This window comes from Equus quagga, chromosome 18 (assembly GCF_021613505.1).
Source record: "Equus quagga isolate Etosha38 chromosome 18, UCLA_HA_Equagga_1.0, whole genome shotgun sequence".
Lineage (NCBI taxonomy): Eukaryota > Metazoa > Chordata > Mammalia > Perissodactyla > Equidae > Equus > Equus quagga.
In genome coordinates this window covers 40,652,962-40,673,515 of record NC_060284.1, presented here as the reverse complement: position 1 = coordinate 40,673,515, position 20,554 = coordinate 40,652,962, and the positions used below count along the sequence as shown (strand labels likewise).

At 46.4% G+C, this 20,554-nt stretch overlaps 1 protein-coding gene across 1 annotated transcript in view; it reads right to left on the bottom strand.

The window, feature by feature from the left end:
• Positions 1-1,964: 1,964 nt before the first annotated feature.
• SARS1 (seryl-tRNA synthetase 1) overlaps positions 1,965-20,554 on the bottom strand; it is a 21,422-nt gene continuing 2,832 nt past the window's right edge. Inside the window, exons 2-11 of the mRNA XM_046645891.1 lie at positions 17,097-17,167; positions 11,512-11,589; positions 10,389-10,547; positions 9,273-9,416; positions 8,117-8,272; positions 4,709-4,930; positions 3,995-4,124; positions 3,569-3,726; positions 2,733-2,862; positions 1,965-2,364 (exon numbers count right to left, since the gene is read on the bottom strand). Coding sequence (XP_046501847.1) covers positions 2,207-2,364; positions 2,733-2,862; positions 3,569-3,726; positions 3,995-4,124; positions 4,709-4,930; positions 8,117-8,272; positions 9,273-9,416; positions 10,389-10,547; positions 11,512-11,589; positions 17,097-17,167 — 1,406 coding nt within the window. The 3' untranslated portion in view covers positions 1,965-2,206. The remainder of the gene's footprint in view (positions 2,365-2,732; positions 2,863-3,568; positions 3,727-3,994; positions 4,125-4,708; positions 4,931-8,116; positions 8,273-9,272; positions 9,417-10,388; positions 10,548-11,511; positions 11,590-17,096; positions 17,168-20,554) is intronic.

The following is a 20,554-nucleotide window of genomic DNA, read 5'->3' as shown; positions in this document are numbered from 1 at the left end:
AGTAAATGAGTATGTGTGCCCGCCTGCATGTGTGTTCTTGTGTATGACCTGCAGGGAGGGACCTCAGCCATAGGGTCAGCCTTTCCTTCACAACTACTATTTTCCTCTCCTCTGGCTTCAAGAAGGGGGTATAGACTTACTGCTAACAGACTAATTGGTCCACACAGCAGTTATTTTCTAGGCCTCCACCCATCCCTTTTCACTAGGCAGGCCCCCAAGCCAGCCCACACAACCCAGCCGCAGGGCAGGTAGGGGAAGGTTGGCATGGGGGGCTGGGCAGCCAGCAGCACAGGGCAGGAGGCGCTCTCTGCATAAAGTGGCAGGGAGTCCAGGTCCCAGGTGTACCCAGATACAGAAAACTGGTCAGGGGAGAAGATAAGTCAGCCAGTGCAGGGGAGCCTGGAGGCAGGTATGTGGCCCCGGCCCCAGATTCTGCCCTCTCACAGTGCTTACTTTTAGGGCTGAGAAGAAAAGCAGTGCCTCCTGGTGGAAGGAAGGTCACAGGCACCGGGAGATGAAGAGGGTAGGCATGGGGAGCAGAGGGGGGCAGCTGTAATGACCTGTAAGTCTAGATGGGGGTGTTCAGGGCCATTTGAAAGTTTCTAGCCCCAAAGTCCAATAGGCTTTTCAAACGGGGAAGAGAGGTGTGGTGGGGACCCAAACCAGCCTCCTGCTCACTGTGTAAACTGCCTTTCTTCAAACCAAATAGATGAGGCTACAGGAATGTGAATTTCTGGTCCTTCTGAGTAAATGGGAGCAGTTTGGTCTTTTGTCCTCATGCCCCGGCTTTGTCATCCCAGAGCAGAGGGCAACGGGCGATGGCGAGGGCGAGCTGGTGGAGCCTGCCTGTGGCAAGAGAGCCGCTGAGCTCACCCTTTCCGGAGCCCCAGTTTTGATAGGGTTCCCAGTAGCAAAATTAAAAAGATCAGCCCCAAGCTCCCAGTGGAAAACCAAGCACATGGCCTCTTTCCTGGGTGCCAAGCTCCAGCAGGCCCACGGAGGTTGCTGCTTAGGAACTAAGGGAGCTGAGACGAAATAAAGGCTCCTTAGTGACGGGCCAGTTCAGAGCCCTGCTCTCATCCCCGAGAAACACAACAATCAAACAGGGCTGAGGAGTCAGGGCTCACGGCCGCCACCTCGCCATGTTGCCTGTCTCCCCTACCCACCCTGTCCTGTCTTCCCTACGATGGAAGGGGTGTAATCATGTCCCCACCCTCCAGCCTGAGACTGTCGCAATGATAAAAGAGAGCATCTATAGGAAGTATTTTAGGCTCCTAGGAGAGAAGCACTAAACCAACATAAGGGGTTATTAAAATAAAGTGTTTGTAGATTGCAGATGAAAGGCAGCAGGTAAATAAAGAGCCTAAACATCACCCTCCCCAGAGAAAGGGTGAACTGGCTATTAGGGCAACAGTGGGAGCTCCAGAGAAGGGATGAAAACAGCCTTGCTGTTTCCCCTCTGTCCTGTGGCTACCTGTATCCTTTGGAGTTGCAGCAACAAGCTGTCCTGCATTTGGTCTCCCCAGGGATGAGTGGAAAGAGAAGCAGCCGTTACTAAGGCCCTGCCCTATCTCTTGAATCTATGGGCTCTTTTGGATTAAATATAGTCTCACCTACCCTGAGGTCTCACAGCCTCCCTCCCTTTCCATGGGGCCCTTCCTAGGGAACAAAGGTGTTATGAGGCTTTTTATATGAACTCTGGTCTCTAAGCTGGTCCTACCTAACTGCTTTTAAGCAGGAGCAAATTTACAGAGGAGGATCCTGGCCCTTTTCCTGCAAGCTTGTATGTCTAAGACTTAAAAGCTTTCATTTTCCCCTTGGGCCTTTACTAAATCTACTTCTGCCTTCACCTACCTTCTCGAAGGCTCACTGACTTACTAAATGGAACAGCCTTATTTAGAAGGAAAAGCAGAAGTGAGGATGGTTCCAGGGAGAACTGTCAGAGACAGAGTTCAAGCCCTGGCCAGAAGACTGAGGAAGAGTTCTAGCCTTCCCCAGAGATGCTTTATTACATGGTTTCATCAGTCATCCGTGATTGGATCCTATGCCCATGCGAAGAGACAGAACACTGCGTTGTACATGGCCGCGGTTCTCCTTCTAGCAATGCAGTCAGATGGGGCAGGTGACGAGTGGGTGGACCCGTGGGCAGGCTCGCAGATCTCAGCTGACAGACATGAAAGCCTGGCGAACTGGAAGGAAGGAATGTTCAGGAATCGGCGACTTCCATGTTCTGCAGCCGGCTTTCCAGGGTGACATCTCTTGCTGCCCCTTTCTTTTTGCTGCCCTCATGCTGCTTCTTCTGCTTCTTTGATGGCTCCTGGTCAATGGGGGCAGGCTTCACAAAGGGGATCAGTTCTTGGAGGCCTGGAGAGGAAGAGCCAAACAAATAACCTATCGTTTCTCAGGAGTGAAAGCCCACGGCCCTCCAGGGAGAGTTCCGCAAGACAACGGCCCCTTTGAACAAAAGGGCACCCACAATGGGCACTGCTTTCTTTTATTCTTTTCTTCCCTAGTCTGAATTTTAGCCGCATTTAAATAGAAGACCATACCTTCCCTGGCTACTTTCTCAACCTCACCGCCTTTCTCAAGCAATGCCCAGCACCAGAGGACAGGCAGAGTTTCAGGGACCACGTCTCAACGAGAAAACTAGGTACATTCTGAAAGGGGCTTGCTATTCAGAAGAGTGTGCAGGCAGAGCAGAGGAGGACGGTGGGCTGGGCTGGAAGGCTGACCTGGCGGCATGAACTCCTTCAACTTCTCAGGCACGATGATGCCCTTCTCGGTCTGGTAGTTCTCCAGGATGGCGCAGATGGTGCGAGTGGTGGCGCACATGGTAGCATTGAGCATGTGGACAAACTCCACCTGTGGAGAGAGGGTCCCCACAGGGGGCAGTGAAACTCTACCCTTCGCTGGCCTTCCTGATGACCAGGAACCATCCACCAGCCAGACCCTCTACTGTAACCATCCAAATCAAAACCATGGGTTCTACCCATTATTGATCTTCTTCTAAACCTGAATTCTGCTTGGTGTGTGTTGATAACTATTAGATAACTCCAGGAAGATTCCTCATGTCTCCATGAGTGCCAAGCGGTAGGTCCCAGTATTCTGAGGAGAGTTGGGCCCTTTGAGGGAAGGAAGAAACTACCAGAGTAGTCTTAACCCCAGTCAAGTCCCTGACTTGGAAAAGATAAGGGCCTGAAAATTGGGTTTGAAGAGAGAAGCTTACAACCCAGACCTTCTTGGGTGAGAAGAAGAGGGAAGACATTGCCTCCGACTTGTTCTGTGTAGACAAATGGGGATTATTCTTTATCTGGAGTTACAGAAAACAGAAAGCCAAAAAGAGAAAAGCTAGAATTACCTTGTAGAAAAGAGCTAGATTCAGGTTTCTATCTAAAAGGCCTCAGTCCTGATTCAGTGGAAGTCATTTTCAGGTTCCCTTTTTGGTCTAGATTGAGCAGCTCAGATTTTCCCATGATGCTGGGAAATAACTTGCTCCAAGGGCTGTGAAGTAAGATGGGTCTACTCCGCCCTGAAGGCCCTGCTGCCCGCCTCCCCAGGGGCCGTCTACCTTGTCCATCATCTTCTTGGTTTGCCCGTATCGGATTCGGAGCCGGCGAGCCTGATAGTCCGTGCAGTTAGAACAGGAGACTAACTCACGGAAGGCTCCCGAGCCCGGAAACCAGGCCTCCAGGTCAAGCTTCTTGCTGGCGGCATGATTCAAAGAACCTGTAAGGAAAAACCCCTAGAACTCATGAAGGACGGATGGTATTTCAGAAGGCTAACCTTTAGCAAACCTGAAGAATTCTTTAATTCACATCCTATCCCCAGAAGTGAAATCACGCCCAGATATTCTTATCACCAAACACTCCCAAGTGAGACGAGTGTGATATTTTAATTAATGTGGGCAATTAACTGGATTGTGAGCTATTTCTGTGTGTGGCAGCTCAGCTGGTGAGGGTGATGCCTGTGGGATGCAGGAAGGGGAGGCTGATACCTGAGACAATGTTCACAATGTGGTAAGGGATCCCCAAAGACTGGTAGAACTCCTCGGCAGTGGCAATCATCTCTTCAAACATCTCCCACGACTTGTTGTCATGTGGCGATGAGTAGACGAACTGTTCAATCTGCAAGGAGGGACCCAAAGAGACAGTGACAATGGGACGGGGTGAATAAACTAAAGGACCTAAGTGGGAGATAGCTTCGTAGTGAAGACCTATTCCCACACCACTGGGAGTCAGGTGAGGCTGGGCCCCCAGCAAGAGACCGCCATGGTGAACTGGACTGGGACTGTAATAAGAACAAATGCTCATACTCAGCTTCCCATGTATGTGCCAGGTACAGTTCTAAGTGCTTTATACATATCAACTAGTTTAAGCCTCATGGTAGGCCTAACGAGGTAGGTATTATTATTATCTTCCTTATACAGAGGAGGAAACAGCACAGAGAGGTTAAGCAACTTGTTCAAGGCCACACAGCTGGCAAGTGGTGGAGTTGGCATTTGGACTCAGGAAGCCTGATTCCAGAGTCTGTGCTCACAGCCATTCCACCATGCGCTTCTCAGGCTCTTCCCTAGACACACAGATGGAGGCAACAAGAGGAAAGAGTGGAGCCAGGGTGGGCCTGAGCAACCCAGATCCTGTCTTTCCTCTAACCACCCTGGACAGATAGGTGGAAGGGTCCTACTCCTCACCCTGACCTGTCTACTCACCTTCTCAAACTGATGGACTCGAAAGATGCCACGGGTGTCGCGGCCATGGGAGCCCACCTCCTGGCGAAAGCAGGTGGACAGGCCAGCATACTTGATGGGCAAATCCTCTGGCCGTAGCCACTCGTCCCGGTGTAGCGCAGCAATGGGCTGCTCTGAGGTAGCGATCAGGTATTTCTCATCATAGGAGTTGTCATCAGATTTTTCACTGCCTTTGCCAATCACCTGTAGGAGGAGGGACTTTTACTAGTCAAGCGTGAGGGAGGAGGAAGGACCTCAGCTAGAGCAAGGAACCGCAGGGGAGATATGAGAGACGGGACGGGAAGAACTGTCCTTATCCTTGCCTGGGAGTGAGCAGGCACGCTAAAAAGACAAGGGAGGAACGGGTCAGTCCCAAATGGGCTCCCTAATAGAGGTCAAAGACATGCAAATTAAAAGGAGGTAAAATATTCTGATTAAATGAAACATTTATAAATGATGTATAATGGCCAATACTGACAGGTGTGCAATAAACCTGAGCTGGTAGCAATCTAAATTAATCCACTCAAAACAAATGTTTGTGAGGCATTACTAAATGCCAAGTCCTTTTTGCCAATGCTGGGCAAAAGGAGACATAGTGTCCACTTTCTCGGTGCTTATGAGTTCGTCTAGTGGTTATAATCCTCAAAGAATCACTTTGGTGTTCAGCCGATGAAAGTAACATAAAAGAAAAAAGAAGCTACCAACAGCACAAAGTTTACTGTAACATTACCTATTAATAGCAAAAAAGGAAGCCCCCTAAAGATTCAACAGGGTAAGAGCTGACTGCCCTACATCTAGTCCATGTAACATTCTGAAACCACTAAGAAATGATGGTTATGCAAGTGTGTTGGAGAGGACATGGAGGGAAGGAATCCTCATACACTGCTGGTGGGAGTGCAAACTGGTGCAGCCACTATGGAAAACAGTATGGAGATTCCTCAAAAAATGAAGAATAGATCTACCATACGATCCAGCTATTCCAGTATGGAGATTCCTCAGAAAATTAAGAATAGAACTACCATACGATCCAGCTATTCCAGTATGGAGATTCCTCAGAAAATTAAGAATAGAACTACCATACGTAGATCCAGCTATTCCACTGCTGGGTATTTATCCAAAGAAGATGAAAACATGAATGCAGAAAGATACATGCACCCCTATGTTCATTGCGGTATTATTCACAATAGCCAAGAATTGGAAGCAATCTAGATGCCCATGAAGGGACGAATGGATAAAAAAGATGTGGTATATATACACAATGGAATATTACTCAACCTTAAGGAAGGATGAAATCCAGCCATTTGTGACAACATGGATAGACCTTGAGGGTATTAAACTAAGCAAAATAAGTCAGAGGGAGAAAGTCAAATATTGTAAGAACTCATTCATAAATAGAAGACAAAAACAACAACAAACAAACACATAGAGACAGAGATTGGATTGGTGGTTACCAGAGGGGAAGGGGGCAGGGAGGAGAGTGAAAGGGGTGATATTAAGCTCATGTGTGTGGTGACGGATTGTAATTAGTCTTTGGATGGTGAACATGATCTAATCTACACAGAAATCAAAATATAATGATGTACACCTGAAATTTATATAATGTTACAAACCAATGTCACTGCAATAAAAAAAAAAAAGGACAAACGATGGTTAAGACCATGTAGTAACACCGAAAAATGCTTTAGATCTAACGCTAAGTAAAAAGACATTCTACATACATTGTGATTACAAGTATGTGAAAATGATATATGTACGAAAAAAGCCCTCAAAAGAATTTTAAAAATGGCAACTGTTGTATCAGGTAATGGGAAAGATGATTTCCCCCCACCAATTCCAAATTTTCTGTGATGTGGTATTACTTTAATTAAAAAAAAAAAAGGTACGGGAGGAAACTTCCTCTGGGCCAGTGTTTGGGGACCTGGAAAACGACCTTGCTACCCAACAGTGGGAATTTAGCCCCTTGTGAGGCTATTCACACATAACGTAGAAAAACTCTAGAGCTGGACAGTCAAGGATGATGCAGCCACTAGTCCCGTATGGCTATTTAAATGAAATGAAATTAAAATTTAGTTCCTCAGATTGCACTAGCCACATTTCAGGTGTTCAACAGCCAGATGTGGCTGGTGGCTGCCATACTGGATAGTGTGGATCCAGAACATTTCCATCATTGTAGAAAGTTCCATTGGACAGCACTGCTCCAGAGAACGAATAAACTCAGGTTTCTATTAGGCAAGAAGTGCCAGTCAAAATCCCTCACTCTTGAGACCTGTGATTCCCCCCGCCGTGGATCCGAGAAGCATCTGGACAGAGGATGCAGGAAACACAGGCAGCACCTGCTACCTAATATTTCTCATAATCCTCTGGATAAGCTTCTCCCTGGTGTTACCTTCTAAAGGGCATCCTTCTAAAGTTCTGTTAGAGATTATCCAATCTTGGGGTTGAGATGCGAAAGAAAGAGAAAAGACAGAAGTTTCAGCTGATACATGACTACTTTCTCTCCTTATCAAAAGAAAGAAAGGAAAGGAGAGGGGGGATACCAAGGTTATACTAATGCTCAGGGTTTAGGGAGAGCAGTTCGTTTTCCACTGTATTTTGAATGAAAACATAACTTTGAACTCATCACCAGGACCCAGTGGGAAGAAGGTTCTAATTATTAACTCATCTCCACATAAGATAAGCGGGATGAGGCCAGGAGCAGTCGTCCAACTCCTCCCCAACATGGGTCTTGGAAGGGAATAGCCACTAAGAACAAAGTCGCCCCCTTCTGTCAGAACAGTCTTGAAGGAGAGGGACAAGCAAACTGCTGCGATGGACGGCCGTTAGCAGAGACGCTCTAGAAAGTCTGAGTGCTGGGCGTAGACTGGGGGTGCTACAGCTGGTATCAAGAGCCAGTTGATCAGAATGACCCTCTGAACCTTGGCTTGAATCCGCTGGCTCTCCCTGAGATGGGTGAGAAGAAGCCACAAACTGGAAGCCACACCTATCCCAGGGAAAGTATATCTTGCCCTGTGGAAGCTTCCGGTCTGGGGTCAGGAGTGGGAAGACCAGCCAAGCACTCAATACATGTGCTTCTTTGCTAAGCTCATAATGTTAAAGTATGCTCATTTAGATACATCACACAGATTCCCTGGGGGAAAGATAAAACAGGCTCTCGGTCTGCACTCTCCAATATGGCGGCACTACCACATATGGCTGTTTAAATTAAAATGAGTGAAAATTAAAGTTTTACTTCCTTGGTTGTACCAGCCACCTTTTAAGCGCCCAACAGCCACAGATACAGAACATTCCGTCATCGCAGGAAGTTCGACAGGACAGCGCTGCTCTGTGTCTTTTGAAGTTAAGCTTCATAACTTCAGAAGTCATTCTGCCAGACTGCCCCCGGCCACTCACCTTATAAAGTTCTTCATCAAACTGGCTGAGCTGTGCCACCTCCTGCATGACCTCCTTCCTCATGAAAAACGGGGTGTAAATGGGAGTGTAGCCCCGATTCCTCAGGGTGCGGAGGGCGTAATGGATGAGTGCCTGTTCCAGGAACACAAGGACCCCCTAAAGGAGCAGAGACACAGCACTGGGACTGGGTTCTGTCGCCATCGTGTTCATCTGCTAGAATTCACACTCACAGCAACTGGGGGGACACAGGAGGCCAGCAAAGACCGTGGATCCCAACAATTGACTCAAGAGATTCCTTCCTAACACCAATGCCCAGCACACCATCCAGGCGCACTGTAAAGAGAAGTCTCTTTAAGATACCAAAGCAAGGGAAAAGGATGATTGGCCCCGGAGGCATGAGTTTTCTTGTGCTTTTTTTTTTTTAAAGATTTAACTTTTCCTTTTTCTCCCCAAAGCCCTCCGGTATATAGCTGTATATTTTAGTTGTGGGTCCTTCTAGCTGTGGCATGCGGGACGCCGCCTCAGTATGGCCTGATGAGTGGTGCCATGTCCGTGCCCAGGATCCAAACCGGTGAAACCCTGGGCAGCCGAAGTGGAGCGTGTGAACCCAACCCCGTGGCCACGGGGCCAGCCCCGTCGTGTGCTAACTCTTGTAACACTGGACTCATTTGTGTATGTAGAGCATACCTATGTATACGCATATATGTACAGTATTTCCAAAATTCTTTTACCATGTCCTTCCGGAAGCCTTCCCTGAATTCATCTGCCCTCTGTCCCACTCATGTGGGTCTGCCTCCACCTGGTTCTCACAGCACTCCGGGCCTCCTCACACCACAGCACTTAGCACAGTGGGTTTTGACTGTTACTTGTTTGGCTGCCCAATTACTGAGCTCCTTAAGGGCGGAGACTGTTTTGATTCAGTTAGCAAAACATACATTCATTATGGAGGATCACTCAGTGGCTTCTGTCCTAGGGAAGCCTGAATAAGCACGCTCCCGCCTTAGAGAATTGCATCTAATTGCCAATAGGCTTGCAGTAGAAAGGCGAGTGCAAGCGGTGGAACTGCAGGGCCCTTTAAGAAAGCTATGTTTTCTGCACCTTTTTTTTTTTTAGTTCCTTCTTTATAATCCCATCCCTACTGGTTCCTGGCTCTTACCTTCAGGAAGTACCCTCGACTCCCAGCCACCACGGCCCCCTTTTCGCCTTCAAAGCCATCTACCATCACCACCAGGTCCACGTGAGAGTACTTCTTCCTGACCGTACAGTCGCCCCAGATCCTCTCCACTTTGTTGTCCGCATCCTAAGGAAACAAGGCCAGGAGAGAAAGATGCAGGATCTCTGACTTCTACAAACTCCGTCTTTCTAAATCCTATTCCAAGAACAACCTAGAGCTTTGTGAGGCCATTGCTTAACTCAAACACTAGGGTTGTTCATTGTTACAGAGACTAGAGAGGGGAATTTGCCAGAGAATTTGTGCTCAGTAGAAAAATAATAATTTATAAATTCCTAGAAGTGATTCTAGCCCACAGAACCAAAGTTATGATTTTCCAAAAGATCCGTTGTATTCTCTCAGGGTTTTTTTTCCCCCTTATAAATGACTCCTTGAAAATCCCGCAGGACAACTGTCCCCTGGACAATCAGCATCGCCTGGGGTGCAGAGGAGAATGTAGATTTTTTTTTTCCAGGCTCTCATTGGTCCCGGGGCCACATGAGGGCGGGCTCAGGGCCCTGACCTCCAGAGTCTGCCACCCCAGCCTGCAGTGAGTTTAACATTCGTTCACCAGGGAATGAATGAAAGAGGCACAGATGGGCCCTGCCACGGCTGAGGTGTCAGGAAACAAAGGCTGGGCTCAGAGCAGCTTTGTGCTGGGGACGGTCCCACTCAGCAGGCAACTTTTATCATGCAGATTTCCCTTCAACCTGCGGCTTCTCAGCAGGGTGTGGGTGAGGGGTGAGGTTGATTTAGCAGATCCCTCCCACGAGACTGCTGCTACCACGGGCAACACGCTGTGGAGGACAGCAGCCTGATTTAGAAGAGATTTCTATGCCAGAAGTCCCCTCCTACCTGCTGTCTCCCCGACTTCCCAATCAGGCGGGGATCTGACTCTTTCACTTCTCAATTGGTGGGCAGAGTGAACGTACAAAGAGCCTGCTTCTGACACAAGGCCTATTATACCCAGTGCCAGTGTTTCCCTGTCCTCCTCCCACCCCGCCCCCTTCCCAACAGACAGCGAGACATGAGGCAGCCGCCCGCTGTGGCCCCGACACCCACCTCGTCATTACTGATGGGCACAGAGGGATGCAGGAGGTTCCCGATCTCTCGGAGGTTCTCAAACCGCTCTGCCTCCAGCTTTATCCGCTCAGCATCACACTTTAGGATGGCTTCGTCGATGAGGAGCCGGACTTTTTTGATTTGCGAGACTTTCAAATTCTGTAGGTGAACAGGCCAGGCCGACAGAGGCCACAGTGAGTCACGGACAGAGTAGGAATGAGACTCTGTCGCCCTAACCCTGCTGTGCTCTAATGACAACCCTTGCGACAGCATTTTAAAAACTGACAGTGAAGGCTTTCAAAGAACTGAGATGTATTTCACACAGGGATATATACAGTCCCGTCCTACAAATCCACTGGCATTTTCTTTCGGGGCGCCTACGGCAGAGACGGATAAACTGCGGCCACTTTCTTTGTTCCTGTAAACCTCAGGAGTTTGAAAGCTGTGGCTCTTTTCAGAGCTCTTTGCCTTAACTTGCACTTTCTGAAATATTCCTGATTAAACCGATTTAGGTCTCCATGATGTTAGCTCTCCAACCTTTAACTCTTCTCTAGGAAGACAATATATGTATTGGGAGCAAGAGACCTTGTCTTAAGCTTCTTTTGTATTCCTTAGTGTAGGGGTTTCAAACTCCACTCTGCTTTCTAGTGGGGAGCCCTCAGCTGGGAGGGCTGGTCAGGGATAACACCCCCAAACTAGCCCTTCAAGCAAAGCAACTTTGCTCTTTTGTGTTTATTGCTCTTGCTATGCTTTTGTGTTATGGGTTTTAAGAAAGGGTTCAGTGACTTAAAAACTTGAAAGTTACTGCTCTAGGCTCACTGTAGTGCATATTCACTGAATGACAGTAAATTCAAAAATTCCTTGACTTTGTGACAATGGAGTAATCAGAAATAGCTCAGCTCCTCCTTTCTCTTCTTCCTCCCCTTGACTTTTCCACTCCACCCGTCTCCACCTCTGCTGTCCAGGCTCATCTATAGAGCGGATGGAGACATCTCCCAGCTGCAGAAATTCAAGGATGCCACAAAGCTGTGTGAAGCAGAGTCAGCACTTGCTCGTCAAGGAGTAAAGTTAAGATAAGAGAACAGAAATCCCAATCTAGAAACAGAAAAAGACAATAACTTACAGCTAAAGCGTCTGCAGTGAGGTCATCAAGATTTAATACATTCTCTGGAACGGACTCATCTCCCACTGGCTCCTTTTTCTGCAGGAAAAAGAAAAACTACTGAATAAAAGAAACTTTCTGACATAGTTTTATAAGTGCATACCAAATTAATATATCATATAAACTAATCACAGAACTTTCTATATAACTGTCTTTAAAAGATGTAACAAGTGAGAGAAAAACTTGTAAATTGGAAGCAAGAAGACAAAGTCTCAAGTCCCTGTCCTGCCACTTTTTAGCTTTCTGATCCTGGGCAGACTGACTGTCCCATCAGGGTCAGAGGGCTGACACCATCAGGAAGGCCGGAAGAATATCTGCCCTGGACGCAGAACAGTCACGGCCGAGAATGTGTGAAAATGCTCACGTGCCGCTCAGGAGCCAGCCTGCGTGCGGATTTGTAAACCCTCATCCACCTGCTGAGAACAACCCCAGCACTGAGGCTAAGGGGAGAGATGGGTGGGATTATGGACTAGTAGGGAGCCAAAGAAAACGAAATTTTTGAGTAAAATGTCACAAAATCTGGAACTAAGTTTAGAGCAATCAATGCAAGTTGGCCAAGTGGCAGGGGTGTACCCAGGGCTGCACTTCTTCTCTCTGGTTTCTCTCTTCATACTTCTTTTTTTCAAGGAAGATTAGCCCTGAACTAACATCTGCTGCCAATCCTCCTCTTTTTGCTGAGGAAGACTGGCCCTGAGCTAACATCTGTGCCCATCTCCCTCCACTTTATATGTGGGACACCTGCCACAGCATGGCCTGATAAGCAGTGTGCAGGTCTGCATCTGGGATCCTAATCAGTTAACCCTAGGCCACTGAAGCAGAGCGTAGCATAGGAACTTAAGCACTGCGCCACTGGGCCAGCCCCTATTCATCCTTCTTTATGATATTCTGCCAAATCATCATTTCCAATCCTTGCCCAGATCCACAGGAAAGATAATTTTTTTCTTTTTTTGAGGAAGATTAGCCCTGAGCTAACTGCTGCCAATCCTCCTCTTTTTGTTCAAGAAGACTGGCCCTGAGCTAACGTCCATGCCCAACTTCCTCTACTTTATACATGGACGCCTGCCACAGTATGGCTTGCCAAGCGGCGCCATGTCCACACCTGGGATCCGAATGAGTGAACCCCAGGCCATGGAAGTGGAATGTGTGCACTTAACCGCTGCGCCACCAGGCTGGCCCCAGGAAAGATAATTTTGAAAGTCAAATATTCCTAAATTAAAAGTAGGTAAAGAAAAATATCAAAGGCCATTATAACAAGATATATAAGACCTCAGCAAAACTCGAATAAAACTAAGTTGAGTGGCCGGCCTGGTGGTGCAGCAGTTAAGTACGCATGTTCCGCTTCGTGGCCCAGGGTTCACCGGTTCGGATCCCGGGTGCGGACATGGCACTGCTTGGCAATCCATGCTGTGGTAGGCATCCCACATAGAAAGTAGAGGAAGATGGGCATGGATGTTAGCTCAGGGCCAGTCTTCCTCAGCAAAAAGAGGAGGATTGGTAGCAGATGTTAGCTCAGGGCTAATCTTCCTCAAAAAACAAAACAAAACAAAGCAAAACTAAGTCGAGAAGATTTAGGGTCTGCTTTGCAAGTATAAATAAAATGATATATAGAAATCACATTCAATACCCTAAAGATTTTTTAAAATTCCATACATATAACAATAGGTAATTATGTTTATACAACTTCATGTCCCATTGCACAAAACTGAACCATGAGAAAGGACTAAATCTCCTTCTAAGGATAAAGCATAGAATCCTTTAGGCTCATTACACATTCTCATACACCAAAGTGAGAAGTCAGGATTCTAACCATAACCCAACTCACACCCTTCAGTGAGTCAAGCAAAATCGTCTTAAAAGGTTGGAAAATTCTTGGGCCCAGCCTGGTGGCGCAGCAGTTAAGTGCGCACGTTCTGCTTCGGCGGCTCAGGGTTCGCCGGTTTGGATCCCGGGTGCGGACATGGCACCACCACTTGACAAGCCATGCTGTGGTAGGCGTCCCACATGTAAAGTGCAGGAAGATGGGCACGGATGTTAGCTCAGGGCCAGCCTTCCTCAGCAAAAAGAGGAGGATTGGCGGCAGATGTCACCTCAGGGTTAACCTTCCTCAAAAAAAAAAGTTGGAGAATTCTAAAAGTATCAGTATGAGTCTTGACAAAAACAACATAGACTACTGAGGTAGAAAAAAATGGCCTAAGTCTCAAGATTTTCCATCTGGTAGCCAAGATAGCTGAGGCTCCCTAGCTATCTGATGACCCCTCAGGGCAGCACATTCGAGTTCTGAGTTCAGGTTCTGGCTCTGCAGCTGACTCACGGTGTGATTTCAGGCAAGCCCCTTCATTCCCTAAGCCAATTCCCTTACCCTTTTAATAAGGCTGATAATTGTACTACCTACACTCCAGGTTTGCAGCAAAGATCAAAACCAAAATGAGACGCATATGAAAGAGTTTTGAATGCTCTCAAGTGCTATACCAAATTAAAGCATTGCTAGTACTATTGCAGTGGACAGCCAGGGATAACATTCCTCGCAGCACTGGCAGTAAAGGGATCTAAGGATGGTAGTGCAAATGAAAACACTCACTCCCATCTTCTTGCTGTGAAAACACTTGGCTGGCACTATCTGTCTGTCCCAAAGAACACCCAGGCAGGAGTATACATGGGAATTAACATAACCATGGGGCCTCTGACATGCAAATGATTAAGAATCATAAGCAACATAGGAAGAAAACTGTATGATTCTCGATATCCATTTCCGCAGCCAGTCACAAGCTGAAAGTACTTGAAAACACAAAGGTATAAAGATACTTGCACCCCTATGTTCATTGCAGCATTGTACACAGTGGCCAAGACTTGGAAGCAACCTAGGTGCCCATCAAGGGCCGAATGGATAAAGAAGATGTTGCATTTATACACGATGGACTACTACTCAGCCATAAGAAATGATGAAATCCGGCCATTTGTGACAACGTGGATGGACCTTGAGGGTAGTTTGCTGACTGAAATAAGTCAGAGCGAGAAAGTCAAATACCATATGATCTCACTCCTAAGTAGAAGATAAAAACAACAAACACACACATAGCACTGGAGATTGGATTGGTGGTCACCATGGGGAAGGGGGGAGGGGGGAGGGCAAAAGGGGTGATTAGGCTCACATGTGAGGGGATGCACTATAATTAGTTTTTGGGTGGTGGACATGATGTAATCTATACAGAATTCAAAATACATTATGATGTATATCCGAAAATAAAATTAAAAAAAAAGAAGGATGCCGACTGTCACGAAGTAGAAGGTGCTAGAATCCCAAGGGAATCTTTTTGTTATGCTCTTCACTGGTTCAGGTTCCACAATTTAAATTTTTTGGTTAAGTTAGAGGTTTACAACTTAAAAATGAGAAAGACTGTAGAGTGCATTTAATATGTTTTTTAAGACGCGATTAAAGGGCTATAAGTATTTTTTGAAGAAAGATTTAAAACATGCACTATTCTGGATACCAAAGCAAGGTCAAGCTGAAACTTATGCTTCAGGTACAGGAAGGATTTTTTGGATGAAGGCCAGTAACTACTTGCCATCCATTGTTACTCGCAATTGTTGAATAACTACAATGTTCTAGTCATTGTGCCAGGTTCTCTACATTTAAAAAATTTAGTTCTCACAATCCTGTTCTCTAGGCGAGTATTATACTGTCATTTCACAGATGAGAAAATTGAGGCTCAGAAGGTAATCTGCTAAAGTCACACAGCTACCAGTCCAGGATTTGGACTCCATATCTGTGCTCTTTTCATTAAAGAGCATGGCTGTACTGGGATAAAGTGCCATAAGAAACCCATGGTTGGGGCCGGCCCGGTGTCACAGTGGTTAAGCACATGCGTTCTGCTTCGGAAGCCTGGGGTTCACCAGTTTGGATCCCGGGTGCAGACATGGCACCACTTGGCAAGCCATGCTGTGGTAGGCGTCCTACATATAAAGTACAGGAAGATGGGCATGGATGTTCGCTCAGGGCCAGCCTTCCTCAGCAAAAAGAGGAGGATTGGCAGCAGATGTTAGCTCAGGGCTAATCTTCCTCAAAACAAAAAAAAAAAGAAAGAAACCTCTGGCACTGTAGGTTGAGCTCAAGAAATAACTAGGGGCTGGCCCGGTGGCGCAGCGGTTAAGTTCACACGTTCCGCCTCTTGGCGGCCCAGGGTTCACCGGTTCAGATCCTGGGTGCGGACATGGCACCACTTGGCATGCCATGCCGTGGGAGGCGTCCCACATATAAAGTAGAGGAAGATGGGCACAGATGTTAGCTCAGGGCCAGCCTTCCTCAGCAAAAAGAGGAGGACTGGAAGTAGTTAGCTCAGGGCTAATCTTCCTCAAAAAAAAAAAAAAAAAAGAACTGAAAAGGATTACTGGTGGAATTTATATTCTTATTATAAAAATAGAATAGGGCCAGCCCAGTGGCACAGCGATTAAGTGTGCACGTTGCACTTCGGCGGCCTGGGGTCCGCCGGTTCGGATCCCAGGTGCGGACATGGCACTGCTTGGCAAGCCATGCTGTGGTAGGCGTCCTACATATAAAGTAGAGGAAGATGGGCACAGATGTTAGCTCAGGGCCAGTCTTCTTCAGCAAAAAGAGGAGGATTGGCAGCAGATGTTAGCTCAGGGCTAACCTTCCTCCAAAAAAAAAAAAAAGAATAGACTAGACACTGAATGACTTGTATGGCAAGAATCTTACCTTGCTATAGACTGAACGTTTGTGTCCCCCAAAATTCGTATGTTGAAACCTAATCCCCAATGTGATGGTAGTTGGAGATGAGGTCTTTCAGAGGGGACTAGGTCAGGAGGGCAGAGCCCTCATGAATGGGATTAGTGCCTTTATAAAAGAGACCCCAGAGAGCTCCCTCAGGCCCACCCCTTATGAGGACACAGCAAGAAGACTGTCTGTGAACCAGGAAGTGGGCCTTCACCAAACAGTGGATCTGCTGGCACCTTAATCTTGGAGTTCCCAGCCTCCAGACTGTGGGAAATAAATTTCTGTTGTTTATAAGCCATGCAGTCTATGGTATTCCGTCACAGCAGCCCTAACATATGTGAAGACAGAAGATGGACCCACCGATCCTTGAAAGTACCTCTTAGTTCCCTCCTTCTTCCTTCCTTTCTTTTTAAAATAATTTTCTCCCCTTGGTAAGAAATGCAGTATCTCATAGAATTAGACACTCAGTAAGAAATTATGTATTACCTAAGAATAAGATTAGGGGCCAGCCCTGTGGCCAAGTGGTTAAGTTTGCGTGCTCCACTTGGCAGCTCAGGGTTTCACAGGTTTGGATCCCGGGCACTGACCTACATGCTGCTCATCAAGCCATGCTGTGGAGGCATCCCACATATACAATAGAGGAAGATTCGCAGAGATGTTAGCTCAGGGCCAATCTTCCTCAAGCAAAAAAAGGGAGATTGGCAATAGATGTTTGTTCAGGGCCAATTTTACTCACCAAACAACAACAACAGAAAAAACAAGAATAAGATTAAATACCTCTGCTCAAGCTCTCCAGACTGTTTCTCAGTTCTCTTACCTTCATTTTCTCCCCAATCGTCTTGCTGCACAGGTTCTTCAGCTTGTTCAAGTTGTCTGCCCGAAACCTGCCTAAAGAATAAAGAACCCAAGAATATACCAAAGATATGCACATAATTAAGATACCTCCGTCTCCTAACCACGGCTCTTCAGGACTGATCTCAGCCCAGGCCAAAGTGCAGGCAGAGCTCAAGGATCTGTCTCATGAGGCTGTACAGTCTTATGGCTTCAGAGCCCCCAAGTTTAGCTGGCATATATTGGTGACTGCAATAGGGTTCCCCAGCATTTGGTGACAAGGAAAAGGCCATTCTGAGACTGAAATTAAAAAGTATCATAGGGGCTAGCCCAGTGACGCAGCGGTTAAGTGTGCATGTCCCGCTTTGGAGGCCTGAGGTTCCCTGGTTTGGATCCTGGGTGTGGACATGGCACCACTTGGCAAGTCATGCTGTGGCGGGCGTCCCACATATAAAGTAGAGGAAGATGGGCATGGATGTTAGCTCAGGGCCAGTCTTCCTCAGCGAAAAGAGGAAGATTGGCAGCAGATGTTAGCTCAGGGCTGATCTTCCTCAAAAAAAAAAAAGTATCGTAACCTGGATGATGCCACTGTAGAGTGACACATCCGAGAAACCTGGAAAATACAGTAACATTAACCTGCGCAGTTATCTTAAAATGCATTTAAAGAAACTATGTGGTATGTGCCAGAATCTAGAAAGGGGACAGTCATGTTTCTATTCCCACGAACTTGAGTGCTAGAAATAGTTAACGTATTCCCTTTGCTCTGACCGAATGCTCATCTGGCAGCCTTGAGAATAATTTAGTTTCTTATACTTTGGTTTCTTAGGGGAAGATGGTGCACTAATCAGTTACATAGGTATTCCGGCCCAAAGGAACACATTGGTGTTGTGACTCATCAGTCTAAGTCTGATTAGCAAAAGCTGGACCTCTTGAATCTAAGCTTGAGGAGCAATACAGTAAAAATCAAGCTTTTCACAGGTAAAATGATGGCCGGAAATGAGACAGCACCTAGAAATAGCTACTGTTTAAGGTTTCACCAAACTTTAACTAAATCAAATTTAAACTAAACTTTAGCACAAAATGATATAACTACTTTCTCATTCACATTGATCACAGAGATGAGATGAGATTAGTGGCTGCTGGGGTTAGACGGGGGAGGGGAACAGGAACGGACTACAAAGGGCCAGCAAGAGGGATCGCTGTGGGGGTGGAACAGTTCTGCACCTCGAGAGCGGCAGTGCTCACATGAACCTACACCCGAGATAAAATCAGATAGAGCCACACACAAGTGAGTGCCTGCGAAACTGGTGATATCTGAGTAAGGTTTGTGGATTGTGGCAATGCCAAGTTCTTGGTTTTGATATTGTACCAGTTATGTTTGATGTCATCATTGGGGAAACTGGGTGAAGGGCACATGGGACCTCTCTGTACTATTTTTGTAACTTTCTGTAAATCTCTATCTTTTTTTTGGTGAGGAAGATTGACCCTGAGCTAACATGTGTGCCAATCTTCCTCTGTTTTGTATGTGGGACACCACCACAGCATGGCTTCACAAGCAGTGTAGGTCTGCATCCAGGATCTGGACTCGAGAACCCCAGGCCAACAAAGCAGAGCATGTGAACCTAACCACTACACCACCAGGCCGCCCCAAGCTCTATCTATTTTGAAATAAAAAGTTTTTAAAAATTATTTAGTCCCTCCTATTTGCAAGGCCCTATGCTAAGTATTGAAGTGTTGGGAATATAAAAGAAAACACCATGCTAGGTACTGGGAAATAAAAGAAAACAAAATTCAAAAACAATATTAAAGCTGAAGGTTTCAATCAATGAACATAGCATATCTCTTCACTATCTTCAATTTCTCTCAGCAATGTATTGTAGTTTTCAGTGTAGGGATCTTGAATGTCATTTATTAAATATATTTCTATCAGATGCTTTGCAATTGTTATTCACACACAGAAATGTCACTGATTCTGTATATTATATACAGTGATCGTGTTAAATTTATTTAGTTTTAATAGTTCAGATTCTCCATACACAATCAAGTCACCTGCAAATAACGACAGTTTTACTTCTGTTCTGATCTTCTATTTCTTTTCCTTGCCTTATATCGTACTGTCTGGAACCTCCAGCAGTGATATTGATTAGAAGTGGTGACAGTAGCCATCCTTGTCTTGTTCCCAACCTTGGAGAGAAAGCGTTCACTATTTCATCATTAAGAATAATGTTAGGGGTCCGGCCCGGTGGCACAGCGGTTAAGTTCGCACGTTCCGCTTTTCGACGGCCTGGGGTTCACCAGTTTGGATCCCAGGCGCGGACATGGCACCGCTGGGCACGCCATGCTGTGGTAGGTGTCCCACATAGAAAGTAAGAGGAAGATGAGCATGGATGTTAGCTCAGGGCCAGTCTTCCTCAGCAAAAGGAGGAAGATTGGCAGTAGTTGGCTCAGGGCTAATCTTCCTCAAGAAAAAAAAAATTAAGATCTGTGCACTTTATTGAAAACATTACATCTCAATGAAAAATAAGTTTTAAAAAGTTGCATATAAAAATAGTATAACTGCCACAACAGAGCCATATTAGATAATATATGGAGAGCACTCAGCAATTGAGGTAGTGCCAAGGGAGCAGAGTTGGGTGGCAAAGGGGGCTGATGGGAGTAGGGGCAGCACCCCGACAGAGAATATTCCAAGAAGAAGCAACAGTGATGGATGTGTGCAAGTGAAGCAGGGTACCTGAGGGTTACTGTAAATATTCAATAAGAACATGATTACCCTTTGAGCTTGTTCCCAACACAGACACAGATGAAAAGAAATTAATCTTGTTAACTTGCTGTTTTCCTGTTTAACTGAGGGGTGGGTGACTCAGGGTCACAAGGATTTATGAGCTTGTTTTGCATATGAAGAATGCCTTTAAGGAATTTATGGTCACTAGATAACCAGCCCCCAGCTGCCAGTTGATACCCAGAAGTCAGACTGCCCAAGGGCTTATCTGGAGTGAAATAAACACACATTTCCCCTTTGTTTCTCTGAAACACCTCTTCCCAAGCCCCTTAGCTCTATAAAGATCCCCTGCTTACTTCTTTTGGGAAGGTGGATTTGAGAGAATCTATCCTCTCACCTTCTTGTTTTGGCGAATTTGAGTAAACCTTTCTTCATCTCCAAGCACTGAGTCTCAGTGATAGGCTTATTGCATGTGGGCCCATGAACTTGAAGTTAAGAGGTCTGAGATCAAAAGAATATACAAGTAGGAGCCGGGCCTGGTGGTGCAGTGGTTAAGTTCACATGTTCCGCTTCGGTAGCCTGAGGTTCACCGGTTCAGATCCCAGGTGCAGACATGGCACTGCTGGGCAAGCCATGCTGTAGTAGGTATCCCACATATAAAAAAAAATAGAGGAAGATGGGCACGGATGTTAGCTCAGGGCCAGTCTTCCTCAGCAAAAAGAGGA